Source organism: Podarcis vaucheri, assembly GCF_965113315.1.
Source record: "Podarcis vaucheri genome assembly, chromosome: 7".
In the NCBI taxonomy this organism is placed as follows: domain Eukaryota; kingdom Metazoa; phylum Chordata; class Lepidosauria; order Squamata; family Lacertidae; genus Podarcis; species Podarcis vaucheri.
Genome location: NC_138765.1, coordinates 9,932,832 through 9,944,262, shown reverse-complemented (window position 1 = coordinate 9,944,262; position 11,431 = coordinate 9,932,832). Strand labels below are relative to the sequence as shown.

The 11,431-nt window shown below is 51.2% G+C and overlaps 1 protein-coding gene across 5 annotated transcripts in view; it reads right to left on the bottom strand.

The window, feature by feature from the left end:
- Window positions 1-2,181: 2,181 nt before the first annotated feature.
- The window catches only part of NPAS1 (neuronal PAS domain protein 1), a 114,397-nt gene continuing 105,147 nt past the window's right edge, over window positions 2,182-11,431 (bottom strand). For all 5 annotated transcript variants that reach the window (XM_082231022.1, XM_082231023.1, XM_082231024.1 and 2 more), the window contains 3 exons: window positions 10,932-11,079; window positions 7,730-7,827; window positions 2,182-5,179 (listed from right to left, as the gene is read on the bottom strand). In XM_082231022.1, coding sequence (XP_082087148.1) covers window positions 3,978-5,179; window positions 7,730-7,827; window positions 10,932-11,079 — 1,448 coding nt within the window. In that variant the 3' untranslated portion in view covers window positions 2,182-3,977. The remainder of the gene's footprint in view (window positions 5,180-7,729; window positions 7,828-10,931; window positions 11,080-11,431) is intronic.

The window sequence follows — 11,431 nt, the reverse complement described above, 5'->3', positions numbered from 1 at the left end:
TGACGTGCTTTCGAACGGCTAGGTGGGCAGGAGCAGGGACCGAGCAACGGGAGCTCACCCCGTGGTGGGGATTCGAACCGCCGACCTTCTGATTGGCAAGTCCTAGGCTCTGTGGTTTAACCCACAGCGCCACCCGTGTCCCTTTCTCTCTTCATAAAAAGGTAAAGGTACCCCTGCCCGTACGGGCCAGTCTTGACAGACTCTAGGATTGTGCGCCCATCTCACTTATGAGTCCAGGGGCCAGCGCTGTCCGGAGACACTTCCGGGTCACGTGGCCAGCGTGACAAAGCTGCATCTGGCGAGCCAGCGCAGCACACGGAACGCCGTTTACCTTCCCGCCAGTAAGCGGCCCCTATTTATCTACTTGCGCCCGGGGGTGCTTTCGAACTGCTAGGTTGGCAGGTGCTGGGACCGAGCAACGGGAGCGCACCCTGCGGTGGGGATTTGAACCGCCAACCTTTCGATCGGCAAGCCCTAGGCGCTGAGGCTTTTACCCACAGTGCCACCCACGTCCATCTCTCTTCATAGTTTCCCACAATTTTCACATCAAGGTGTGAGGATAGTTCTTGAGATAAGGTGGGACCCTTGAGGCATGGAACCCAGAAGTCCCCTTGCATGCCTGCTCTAAAGGTTGGCACAATCCTACTCTTCACATTGTAGCTCGCCACTCCAGTGAAGCTGCCAGGGCCCACCACCACCACGAATGCCTGCCCTAGCCACTCGCCTCCTCCCCACAATGCCAGGCAGCTGCGTCTACAAGCCACCAGTTAACATTTCCCAGCATGTCCTGGAGAGGCACTACATTGAGCATTCTGGAGCACTGAGAGAAGCTGGAACTGCCCCCAAGCCTCCCTTGGAGCACTGCTCCCAGCAATGTTTCTACCAGAAGTGCCAATAGGGCACCCACAGACCCAAGAGGCAGCTCTGGGTAGAGCTGTCTGTGTGTTTGCAGGCCTTCCTCTGTTGAGCCTCGTTTGAGCTGTGTTGCTCCTAGGGGCCAGGGCTTTGTCATGTACTTATAATAGGGAAGATGAGAGCTCTTCCCTCCAGACATGGATGCACAGCATGCAGCTGACGTAGATGGGAAGGGCTGTGATTTGACTTTATTCCCCCCTCTGGGTACGTAAGAAAAACCATGTTGGATCAAGTCAAAGGCCCATCTAGTCTACAGCCTGCTCTCCCTGGGGGCAACCTGTGCCTGTGGAAAATGAAGGAGGACCCGGGCACAACAACACTTCCCCCATTTGTGTGTCTCAGCAACTCAGAAGCACCAACAACAGAGCCCTTGTGGCTAACAGGCACTGGAAGCCTTATCCTCTGTGAATTGCTAAAAAGTCTCTTTTAAAGCCATCCAAGTACGTGGCCATCACTACCTCTGGGGAAAACTGCTTTCATAGTTTTATGTGCTGTGTAAAGAAGTCCTTCTTGAATCTTCCAACATTCAACTTCACCAGATGCCCCCAACTCCTAGTATTATGTGGGAGGAAAATTTCTTACCTATCCAGCTCTGTCACGTTTCACACTTATACACTTACGTGACCCTGTGCACAGTAGCTCTTGTCCTATTTGAATGTTTGAGCTGGCAACGAGGAAGGCAGTCACTTTTCTCGACGGTTTTGAGACCCTTCCTTGGGCTTTAGGAGCGCCAAATTTTCGTTTCAGGTAATTGCTCACAATTTGCCAAGGCTGCTTTGAATTTCACACCTGTCCTTGATGGCACTTGGCAACCACTTCTGCTTTTATCACAGAACTGTAAAATTGGAAGGGATCACGAGAGTCATCTAGTCCAACCCCCTGCAGTGCAGGAATCTTTTTGCCCAAGATGGGGCTCAAACCTGCAACCTTGAGATTAAGAGTCTTGTGCTCTACCGACTGAACTATCCTGTCACTAGCAAATTTGAGAAAACACACTTTGGAATTTTTGATCCAAATAACTAACAAACATTTCAGGGGAGACCAGACTGCAGAGGAATCATGCGTGTTCAGGCTGGTGTGTGCCCTTAAAAATCATCACATTGTTATTCCAAGTACTTTCAAATATGTTTGTATTTCTCTTTGGTGTGTGTGTGTGGGGGGGATCCTTTTGTTAATTAACTCAGAATGAGGATACACACAGGCATTATTACAACAAGATCTTACTGCTATTAAGCCTGCCAGGAAAAATGGTTGCGCCTACTGAAATCTTTTTAGGCAGGAACAGAGTCCCATTTATTTTCATTTTCTCTGAAACCCCAGATCGCCAAAAGAAGCAGCAAAATGTCAAGAACAAGTGAACAGTGGAAACTACATTCATCTATCCAACGAGAACCGTAGGTTAATAAAAGAAAAAAACGCACACACACACACACACAGATCTTTAGCGATGAGTTACACAGAAAAATACCACGTCATCCAAGTGCTACTGTCTCGCTGTGGGTTTCCCCCCACCCACCCTTTCCCACCGAACTGTACAAGTAGTCATTATTCTGAATAAGTGCTAAAAGTTATGGCGTAACATTTTTTAACCTTTTTAAGTGCTGTCATCACATACGACGACGACCTACCTGTTTCCATCCCTTTTCTGGCCTGCATTTTGGGCTCTGGATGGAAAAGGTCCTTTTCATGTCCCAAGGGGTCTCAATGGTGGAAGCTTTTTTCTACTGAGTACAGGATCAAAGCAACAGCTGTGTTTGCACAGTGATGAGAGGAAGAAGCAACCTTGCAGGATTGGGCCATCAAAGAGGTGCGTCTTGTCCACCATTTCCCCCACCTCCCAACAGTGGCCAGGCAGAACCTTCTAGGAACGGCATGGTGGTGATGGTTCTCCCAATCTACCCCACCCCAAATCTGTCACTCTGGTAGACTGCCTCTGCACACAGAATTTCCATTTTGCTACAACAGCCACTGGTAGACAAATGGGTGGATGAGAAGTCTTAACACCTGGTAATTAGAAGAGCAGAATCAGCACCCTGTCAACTGTTTAGAACTGTCCATGCTCAATTATTGGTTCATCCACACTGCATCTTCCTTCACTTTCAGAAGTTTTAACCACTGGGAAATTAGCCGTCCCCCTATTGGCGCCCACATTTCACTTAAGACTGTTAAGCTGGTGGCAGAACTCTTGGCAACAGGGCAGTTAAGACAGCTTTAGTCATCTCTTTCCCCTTTGATCTGAGCACACAGAAAACATAAAAGCTATTAATCCATTATTTGCAGAAGGGGGAAGCATGACGAAGGTGAGGCTATACGAGATAAGAGGAGTGCCCAAAGGGTTGATTCACTCAGATATACTTGCCACATCTGAATTTCTTGTTTATAATTCAGAGCCGGACTTTTGAGCAATCGCTGTGCTGTAAGGGAGAGTGCAGTGTGGCCAGAACAGAAGCAAAAGTGGTAACGCTGATGTAATCACACTGGGGGATTGAGTCGGGGGTGGTGACACCCTGCTCTTCATGTGCAGGTTTCTTCGAGCTACACTCGCCTTGGCTAGCAGGCAGGTGGTCCTCTCAACAGAAAAACCTGCAGGGCCTAAACATAACCCCCATACATACAAAAAAAGCCCACCCCAAAGTCCCCAGCAAATATGGTGGAGGAAGGAAGTCAACTTGTAGCAGCGGGAAGACAGACGAGAACGAATGTAGGACACCTCTTTCATCTTTCCCAGGAAAGTTGCACCGACTTTGCCCTGGGTTAAACTCCCAAACTCCGCATTTGCACTGGGCTAACTCCCGAATTCGTTCCACAACCAGAACAGCAGTTTCAAACAGCATCTGGGTGGCCAGGCAAGGAGCAAGAGTGGAACACAAGACTGCTGAGGAGATGGTCACACTACTAATTTGCCAGAGGTTTAGAAAGGAGTGCTATGAAAAGATGAGACACGCAGGGATTGGTTAGAGAACAAAGATTTCTCCCCCTGCGGCAGGGAAGTTGGCACTGAGCTTTCCTCTAAAAGGGGCACGCAGGACCTTTTATTGATGGCACAGAGTTTGGCCACGTACTCAGTCCTCCTTGCGTTCCAAAGCCGAGGCACCGTGGACCCCGCTGCCGGCCATCGAGAAGGGCAGCGTGGAAAACAAGGAGTCCGTCGCGGCAAAGGCTCCCCCTGAAATCTGGGCCAAGCCCGCCGAGTTCCCGAAGGGCGCAACCATGTTCAACCGCTGCAGGTGGTGGTACATAAGTTCCCGGGGCGTCTTGGCCTCGGCGCCTCCGATGTCCATGAGGTTGATGGGGTGGGAGGGCGGCAGCACGTTGCTTTGCATGCCGAGCGTCATGTCGGCAGGGGCGTACCGGATGGTGCTGGTGGCGTAAAGGCCCTGCGAGCCGGATGTGCCGGCATGCGGGCCACCCAGCTGGTGCACCAGCGGCACAACCACGTTGCCTGCGTGGAACCGCTGCAGGACCTCCATGTCGGCAGGGTAGAGGAGCGGCGTGAAGGGCGTGGACGTGGCCCTCTCCTCGCACGGGGAGCCCGAGAGAGGGGGCGAGAGAGTGTCCGCCGAAGAGGAGGCGGCCGGGATGGTCCGGGGAGAGGTGCCGAAAGGCCCTTTGGGGGCGCCGCTCTCCATCTCGGGCGGGGTGAGCACAGAGTCCGGGATGGAGACGTACAGGTGAGAAGAGGCCGGCCGCAGAGAGGGCTTCTCTAAGCTAAGTGCTTTGTTCACAGTGTAAGGGCTGCCCTTGTGGGCGGCCGGACAGGTCCAGGGGGCTCCCTTGGCACCGGGGGACTGCTCAGATTTAATGCTAAGTGCTGGGGTGGCTTTCAGAACGGTGCTCTTCTGAGTTTGGATGACGGAGGCAAACTCCGGGCGGCCGGGCCCTGCGCTCCTCCGCCCTCCGGCGTTGCAGCCGTTGGCTTTCCTCGCCAGGGGCGCCCTCTGCTGTGGGAGGAGGCCCAGCTCCGATTCGCTGCCACTGTCCGACTCCTCGGAGCTGGCCTCCTTTGCCTCCCGCAAGGGGCTCTCTGGCGGGAACTCCAGCTTGATGCGCTTGCTGGGCGGTCCCTCGGTGTCACTCCCGGCGCCTCCGTCTGACAGCTCCTCCTCCCGGTAGCTCGTTTCAGGGCCGCTGGAATCGGTCTCTGCCAGGCGGCACCGGGCACTGGCCTCTGCCGCGCTCCGGGGATAGGCCTCGGCTAGGGAGCCAGGTTTGCTGGGGGAGTAAAGCTTTCTCCCTTGGCTGCTCTCTTTGGCAAGGCTGCTCTCTGAAAGGGAAATCAGGTGGGGAGACAGGAGGGGGGGGAATCAACGGAGCGAGGCAGCAGGGAGCTAAGCATCTTCCCACGGCCAGGAGTTGGGCAGATTTATTTTGCCAAGCAAAATTTCTATCCGCAGAAGACCTGGGGGAGAGTTTAGACCTCGCTTCAGAGCAGCTTCCTGCCAGCAGCGCAGCTAATAATCACCACCACAGGGCAAAGCTACTCCGGAAAGCCTTGAAGTGGATTTGGGCACAGCAGGAACTCAAAAGCCAGCATGGCGAAATTTCCGCCTTGGAGAGGGGGGGAAACCTCCTCAATAAGGTTGCACATCCTCCCTGTAATTTCATTTATCCCTTTACGTATTTTCAAAGGAACTAAAGGTGGCTAATAATAATAATAATAATAATGATAAATGCAGCAATCCCCATCAAGAATCTTAAGGCCAAGCCCCCATAACAATATACAAAACATCCCCTGAAACTGGGACGTTAAAGGTGAATCAGCAGAGAACCTTTCTAAACAGCCATGTTTTCACTGGCCACTTATAACAGTGTACTGCCCACGTCTGGGTGACGTGGTGAGCCACCAAGCAGCAGGGTGGAGAATCTTTTTCAGCTTGAAGGTTGCACTGAGCCATGCCTTGGGCTGTCTTAAGATCCTAAACCCTTTTAAATATGTTTGTGGGGGGTTCTTGGTTTATTTTGTTCTTGTTTTTATTATGCATTTTGTTTTTAAGCTGTAAACCCCCTTGAGACCTACAGATGAAGTGCGGTATAATAATAATAATAATAATAATAATAATAATAATAATAATAATAATACCCTCAAGGGCCACTTTCCAGGGGCCACATACCAGCAGTGGGCAGGGCCAGAGGCAAAAGTTACAAGAAGCAGAATCCATGCAGAGGAAAACCTTTTGCCCAGCAGCCTATATCCCAGCTGCAATAAAGGAAGAGGTTGCTACACACTTGACACCAACGCACAAGGCAAGTGAGGAGCATTGGTCCAGTCCACATTCCGGCCTTTGCACTGAGAAGGGCACATAGCAGGGCAGTAAGATCGTGACCTGCAGCGAGACCCGAAGGAGCAACCTGAGGTCCCTGGTTCCTGTCTTGAACAGCAGCTTCAACAACAAACTGTGACTTCTGGCTCCATGATTTGTTTGGGAGAAAACAAACCATGAGGACTAGTTCAGTTACTGCAGTAGGGCAGCCGCCCCCAACATGAATCCTGGTTGGGGTTGCAACTTGTTTATTATGTATTTAAGGTCTTCATATTGTTTTTTAAAGTTGTGAACCGCCCTGGGGATCCTTGGATGAAAGGCAGCATGTAATTTAATAAACGAACTAGCAAACTTCCATCAGCTCCAGCCAGCATTAGAGATGATGGGCATTGCAGTTTGGAACCTCTAAAAGGAGCCCGGTTGGGAAAGGCCAAGACTAGCGATTTGTTGCTGCTCCTTAGGCCAAGGCAAGGAGCACAGAGGGAGAGTGATTGGGCAGCGTGCAGACTTCTGATGGCACAGCACCATGGCCAACAAACAGGGCCTGAGGCACCCCAACTGGCAGGGCGTGTGCCACAAGGTCAGAACCATAACCTAATAATAATAATAATAATAATAATAATAATAATAATAATAATTTACTATTTATACCCCGCCCATCTGGCTGGGTTTCCCCAGCCACTCTGGGCGGCTTCCAACATAATATTAAAATATAATAATCTATTAAACATTAAAAGCTTCCCTAAACAGGGCTGCCTTAAGATGTCTTCTGAGTGTCAGATAGTTGTTTATCTCTTTGACATCTGGTGGGAGGGCGTTCCACAGGGCAAGTGCCACCACCGAGAAGGCCCTCTGCCTGGTTCCCTGTAACTTGGCTTCTCGCAATGAAGGAACCGCCAGAAGGCCCTCGGCGCTGGACCTCAGTGTCCAGGCAGAACGATGGGGGTGGAGACGCTCCTTCAGATATACTGGACCGAGGCCATTTAGGGCTTTAAAGGTAGTGCCCGCTGTGCTTCATGGGGCTGAGGGCTCTGTGGTGTGAGAAGATGACTGGAGCATGCAGGGCAGAAACACGCAGAAGCAGGCAATCCTTCAGTTTCCCTGGGGTCCCAAGCCCCTGAAAGCTTAAAACAGCACCTTGAATTGGGGCCAGAGAAACTAAACACCACCTGCCCGCAGCAGTTCACCAAGGGGCTGAGAAGAGCGAAGGCAGCGCCTACACCAGGACTCTCTTTAAAAAAAGCACACTGGTAAATAGCGGGAGGCAGTGGAGGACAGGAGTGCCTGGCGTGCTCTGGTCCATAGGGTCACGAAGAGTCGGACACGACTAAACGACTAAACAACAACAACAACAAATAGCAAAAGGGGCCCTTTGATTTTTAAAGGGGAAATAGTAGGTTTGCTATGTTTTATCACCAGGCAAGAACCTAAGAGCTCTGCTGAAAGAGACAGCCCACACCTGTTTGCCAAAATCTCTTCCGCTAGCAATGCACGGAGCTTGTCTGCTTGGCAAACTAACCTCCCCTCCCTGTCCAAGGCTTCATTTTATTCACCTTTGAATTCTGGCCCCACCTCAACGGCCTCCGTCTGTCTTGCGGGAATCCCAGGCAGCTGGAATATGTCCAGCACGGTGTCCTTACACTCCGGCTTGCTGGAAAGGGTTAAAAGTGAAACAAGAAAAAAAGGAAAGCAGAAGATTAAAGAAATGCACATGTGAGGATCGTTCCAAAGCTTCAAGATATATCTTCGTCTTGCCAAGGGAGGCTCGTTCCCCTGGAAGGCACTTTGCGAGGTTCAGAGGTGATGCTGGGGTTTCGGATGTTTCGCCGGCGTTAAGCCAAAGGCTGGGCCCAGGAGATGCCTCGAAAGAGGGGCCGTTTTTCCATTCCGCCCGCAACAGCTTGGAGGATCGCCAGAAAGCAGTATAAAGAACTTCAGAGTGGGACACCTCCAGTGGTGGCCGGGATACAGAAGGCAGCAGAATTTGTGCCAGGATGCAAAGGAAGTTCCATGTAATTCTCTCTCCCGTACACATTCCCTACCATTTCCACCTCTGGGGCACTGCTCTGCACCATCCCTCCCTCAAGAGGAGGCCTTTGAAATGGCGCTGGGGACTTTGGCATCGTGAAGAATCGCAGCTGGATCTCGTAAGCGCGGCCGCTTGGTGGCAGCAAGGAAGCCGAGACAGAGAGAGAGATCTCCAGTCTCCCTGCTTAGCAGCCATGTGGCAACGCTGAGAGGCCAGGGATTAAAATAAGCGCCGCAACTCCCTCCTCCCACCCTCTTGCAAACCAGAAGGGGACTGAAGAAAGCCAACTTGAATAAGAGCTGACACATCCAGCCACCTGCAGGCTAGAATCAGCGGAACAGCCGCCGCCACAGCAGAGGGACCATTGGCGCTTCATTGTCCAAGAACAAACAAGGACAGATTGAAATCACAAACTCTCCCTTGTGGATTTGGTTGTGTGTGTGTGTTTTGAAAAAACACCCTACACGCACACATACCAAAAACAGCAGGGTTGGGGGTTTTATTGTCAAGCGAGCAAAGCTGGAACCAGTTCAAGTTAAGAGTCCCTCCCCCTAAAAGCAAGTTATGGTCGCAGGGCAGCCGATGCAATGGAAGGAGGCAATTTGGAACCCAGGCATCGTTCTTCCCTGGAGTCCCAGGAGCCATTTGGGATGTCGGGGGCATGCGAAATAAAAAGTGAATATGGCAGTCCAAACGTATCTGGGGCTTGGGTTCTAGGGAGTGAGAGAGAGTTTATGTCTGACACCAGTGCTCACTTTTTCCCATCGACAACCTCTGTGCTGCTATGCTCGCGCTACTCTCAGGCACCATTCCCTGCTCCCAGGGGTCTTTCCGAATGATGCTGCATCGCTATATAATTGAGGAGACCAAATCTGGGGGTCAGCGCCACCCGCTAAGTTCAGCTGCTTTCCCTCCCCGAAACTGCCAAACTGTCCTCCCCGCAACTTACAGCTCAACACACCACTTTGCTGTTCCTCGAACACAGAGCCTTCCAGCCCGGGGGAATTTTTTCTCCCCTGTCCTGTCCAAGGAACAATCCAGCCCTGTCCCGCTTTGCAAAGTGGTGTTGGTTTTGGCGGGGCGGTGGCAGCCGAGAGGGAAGCAAGCAAGTTTGCAGGGAGGCTGCAAGAAAGTTAATTAGCCTCTAATTACAGCACTAATTAACTAAAATACTAATCACCCTTACAAATCATACATTACCATCGGCAATTGCTTGCAGGATTAACATAATAATGCTTCCCTTTGCTTTATCGGGAGGGAAAGGGGGAAAGTAGTCATTAATAACCATCTGCAGTAGCCATTCACAGATCCCTTTTATCTGTTTGGAAGGGTGGGCAAGTGTGGCAGGCTGGGAAGAGGGAGAAAAAAGACTTCAGCAGAGAATATTTGGTAGTTCTTAAGTAGATTTTAAATGTTGCACCTGGGGCAACAGAGATGGGGGTGGTCTTGATTTGAAGAGTGGCACTGTGGGTTAAACCACAGAGCCTAGGGCTTGCCGTTCAGAAGGTTGGCGGTTTGAATCCCTGTGACGGGGTGAGCTCCCGTTGCTCGGTCCCTGCCAACCTAGCACTTCGAAAGCACGTCAAAGTGCAAGTAGATAAATAGGTACCACTCCGGCGGGAAGGTAAACAGCGTTTCTGTGCACTGCTCTGGTTTGCCAGAAGCGGCTTAGTCATGCTGGCCACATGACCCGGAAGCTGTATGCCGGCTCCCTCGGCCAATAAAGCGAGATGAGCGCCGCAACCCCAGGGTCGGTCATGACTGGACCTAATGGTCAGGGGTCCCTTTACCTTTACAGGACTCAAGATCCGAAGGGCTGAGTGTGGTGGAAGCTCTTGATGAACTTTTGCCACTTGAGACCTCAGGGAGCGGGGACTGAACCTTTGAAAAATACTAGATTTAAAAAGGCAGCCAGGCACCCTGAACATCCAATGCCCATTTGAAAAACTCCCTAGTGAGCTCAGTTTCTCTACTGAGCTTGATGGACCAATGGCATTACTCTGCGTAAGACAGTTTCCTGAGATCCTAAGGGTCCCTCTGAATACCTAACTTTTGCCACACCGGTGGGAGAAGGCCTGCTTCAAGAATAGCCTGCGTTCTTGCAGAATAACCACTTGCACACATGCTCACTGCCAGCTTTGGGGTTGTTGTTTTTAGGGAGGGAGATGGTGGGGGCTTGAGCAAGATAAATAAATAATAATAATTATTTTTATTATATATATGCCACCCATCTGACTGGGTTGCCCCAGCCACTCTGAGCAGCTTCCAGCAAAATATTTTAAAAATAAAAAAATTGTCCAGGTAGCCCCACATAGAGTGCATTGCAGTAGTCCAAGCGGGAGATAACCAGAGCATGCACCAGTCTGGCAAGGCAGCCTGCGGGCAGGTAGGGTCTCAGCCTGCATACCAGATGGAGCTGGCAGACAGCTGCCCTGGACACAGAATTGACCTGCGCCTCCATGGACAGCTGTGAGTCCAGAATGACTCCCAGGCTGCGCACCTGGTCCTTCAGGGGCACAGTTACCCCATTCAGGACACCTCCACACCTGCCCGCCTCCTGCCCCCCCAAAACAGTACATCTGTCATGTCAGTGTTGAACCTCAACCTTGACTGGGATGCACTGATGGCAACCCCTGGTGTTGGGAATTCTGCGGCGGTGGCAAGCTATTAAAAAATATGCCCCCGTTTGCTCTGAACTTTGTACGAATCGATACGGGACGCCTCACCTGAGGATGTAGTTCACCCAGACCATGTTCTTCTCGGTGGGGTTCTTGACGTTGACCGAGATGGTGGCGCACGACTGGACCCACACGAAGCCCCCATTCTTCTGCAGCCAGCGGTAATACTGGGTCACCACCTGCCCCTTGTTTAACACTAAAGGAGGAGGAGAGGAGGCAACAGCCGTTAACAACAGTTTTAAGAAGAAAAACATTAACTGTGTCTACCCCAAAGCGCTGAGGAACAGTGGCGAAGACTTGCCCGGACTGTACCACTTCAGGTCACCAGGGAAGGTTGCAAGCTGGGTAGAGAGCAAGCCTTGAGCTTGGCTGAAATTCTTCACTCTTTCACAAGACATTTGTTAAATGCAAGGAGGGTTTTTTGGTTTTTTTTAATGGAGGGGGCAAATCAAAAATTCAACAGCCCCCCCTCCCCACTTTGTTGGAAGGTAGTACAGTCCAGGAAGAGCTTTACCGCTTGATTCTTCTAACTGCAAAAAAACTGGTCC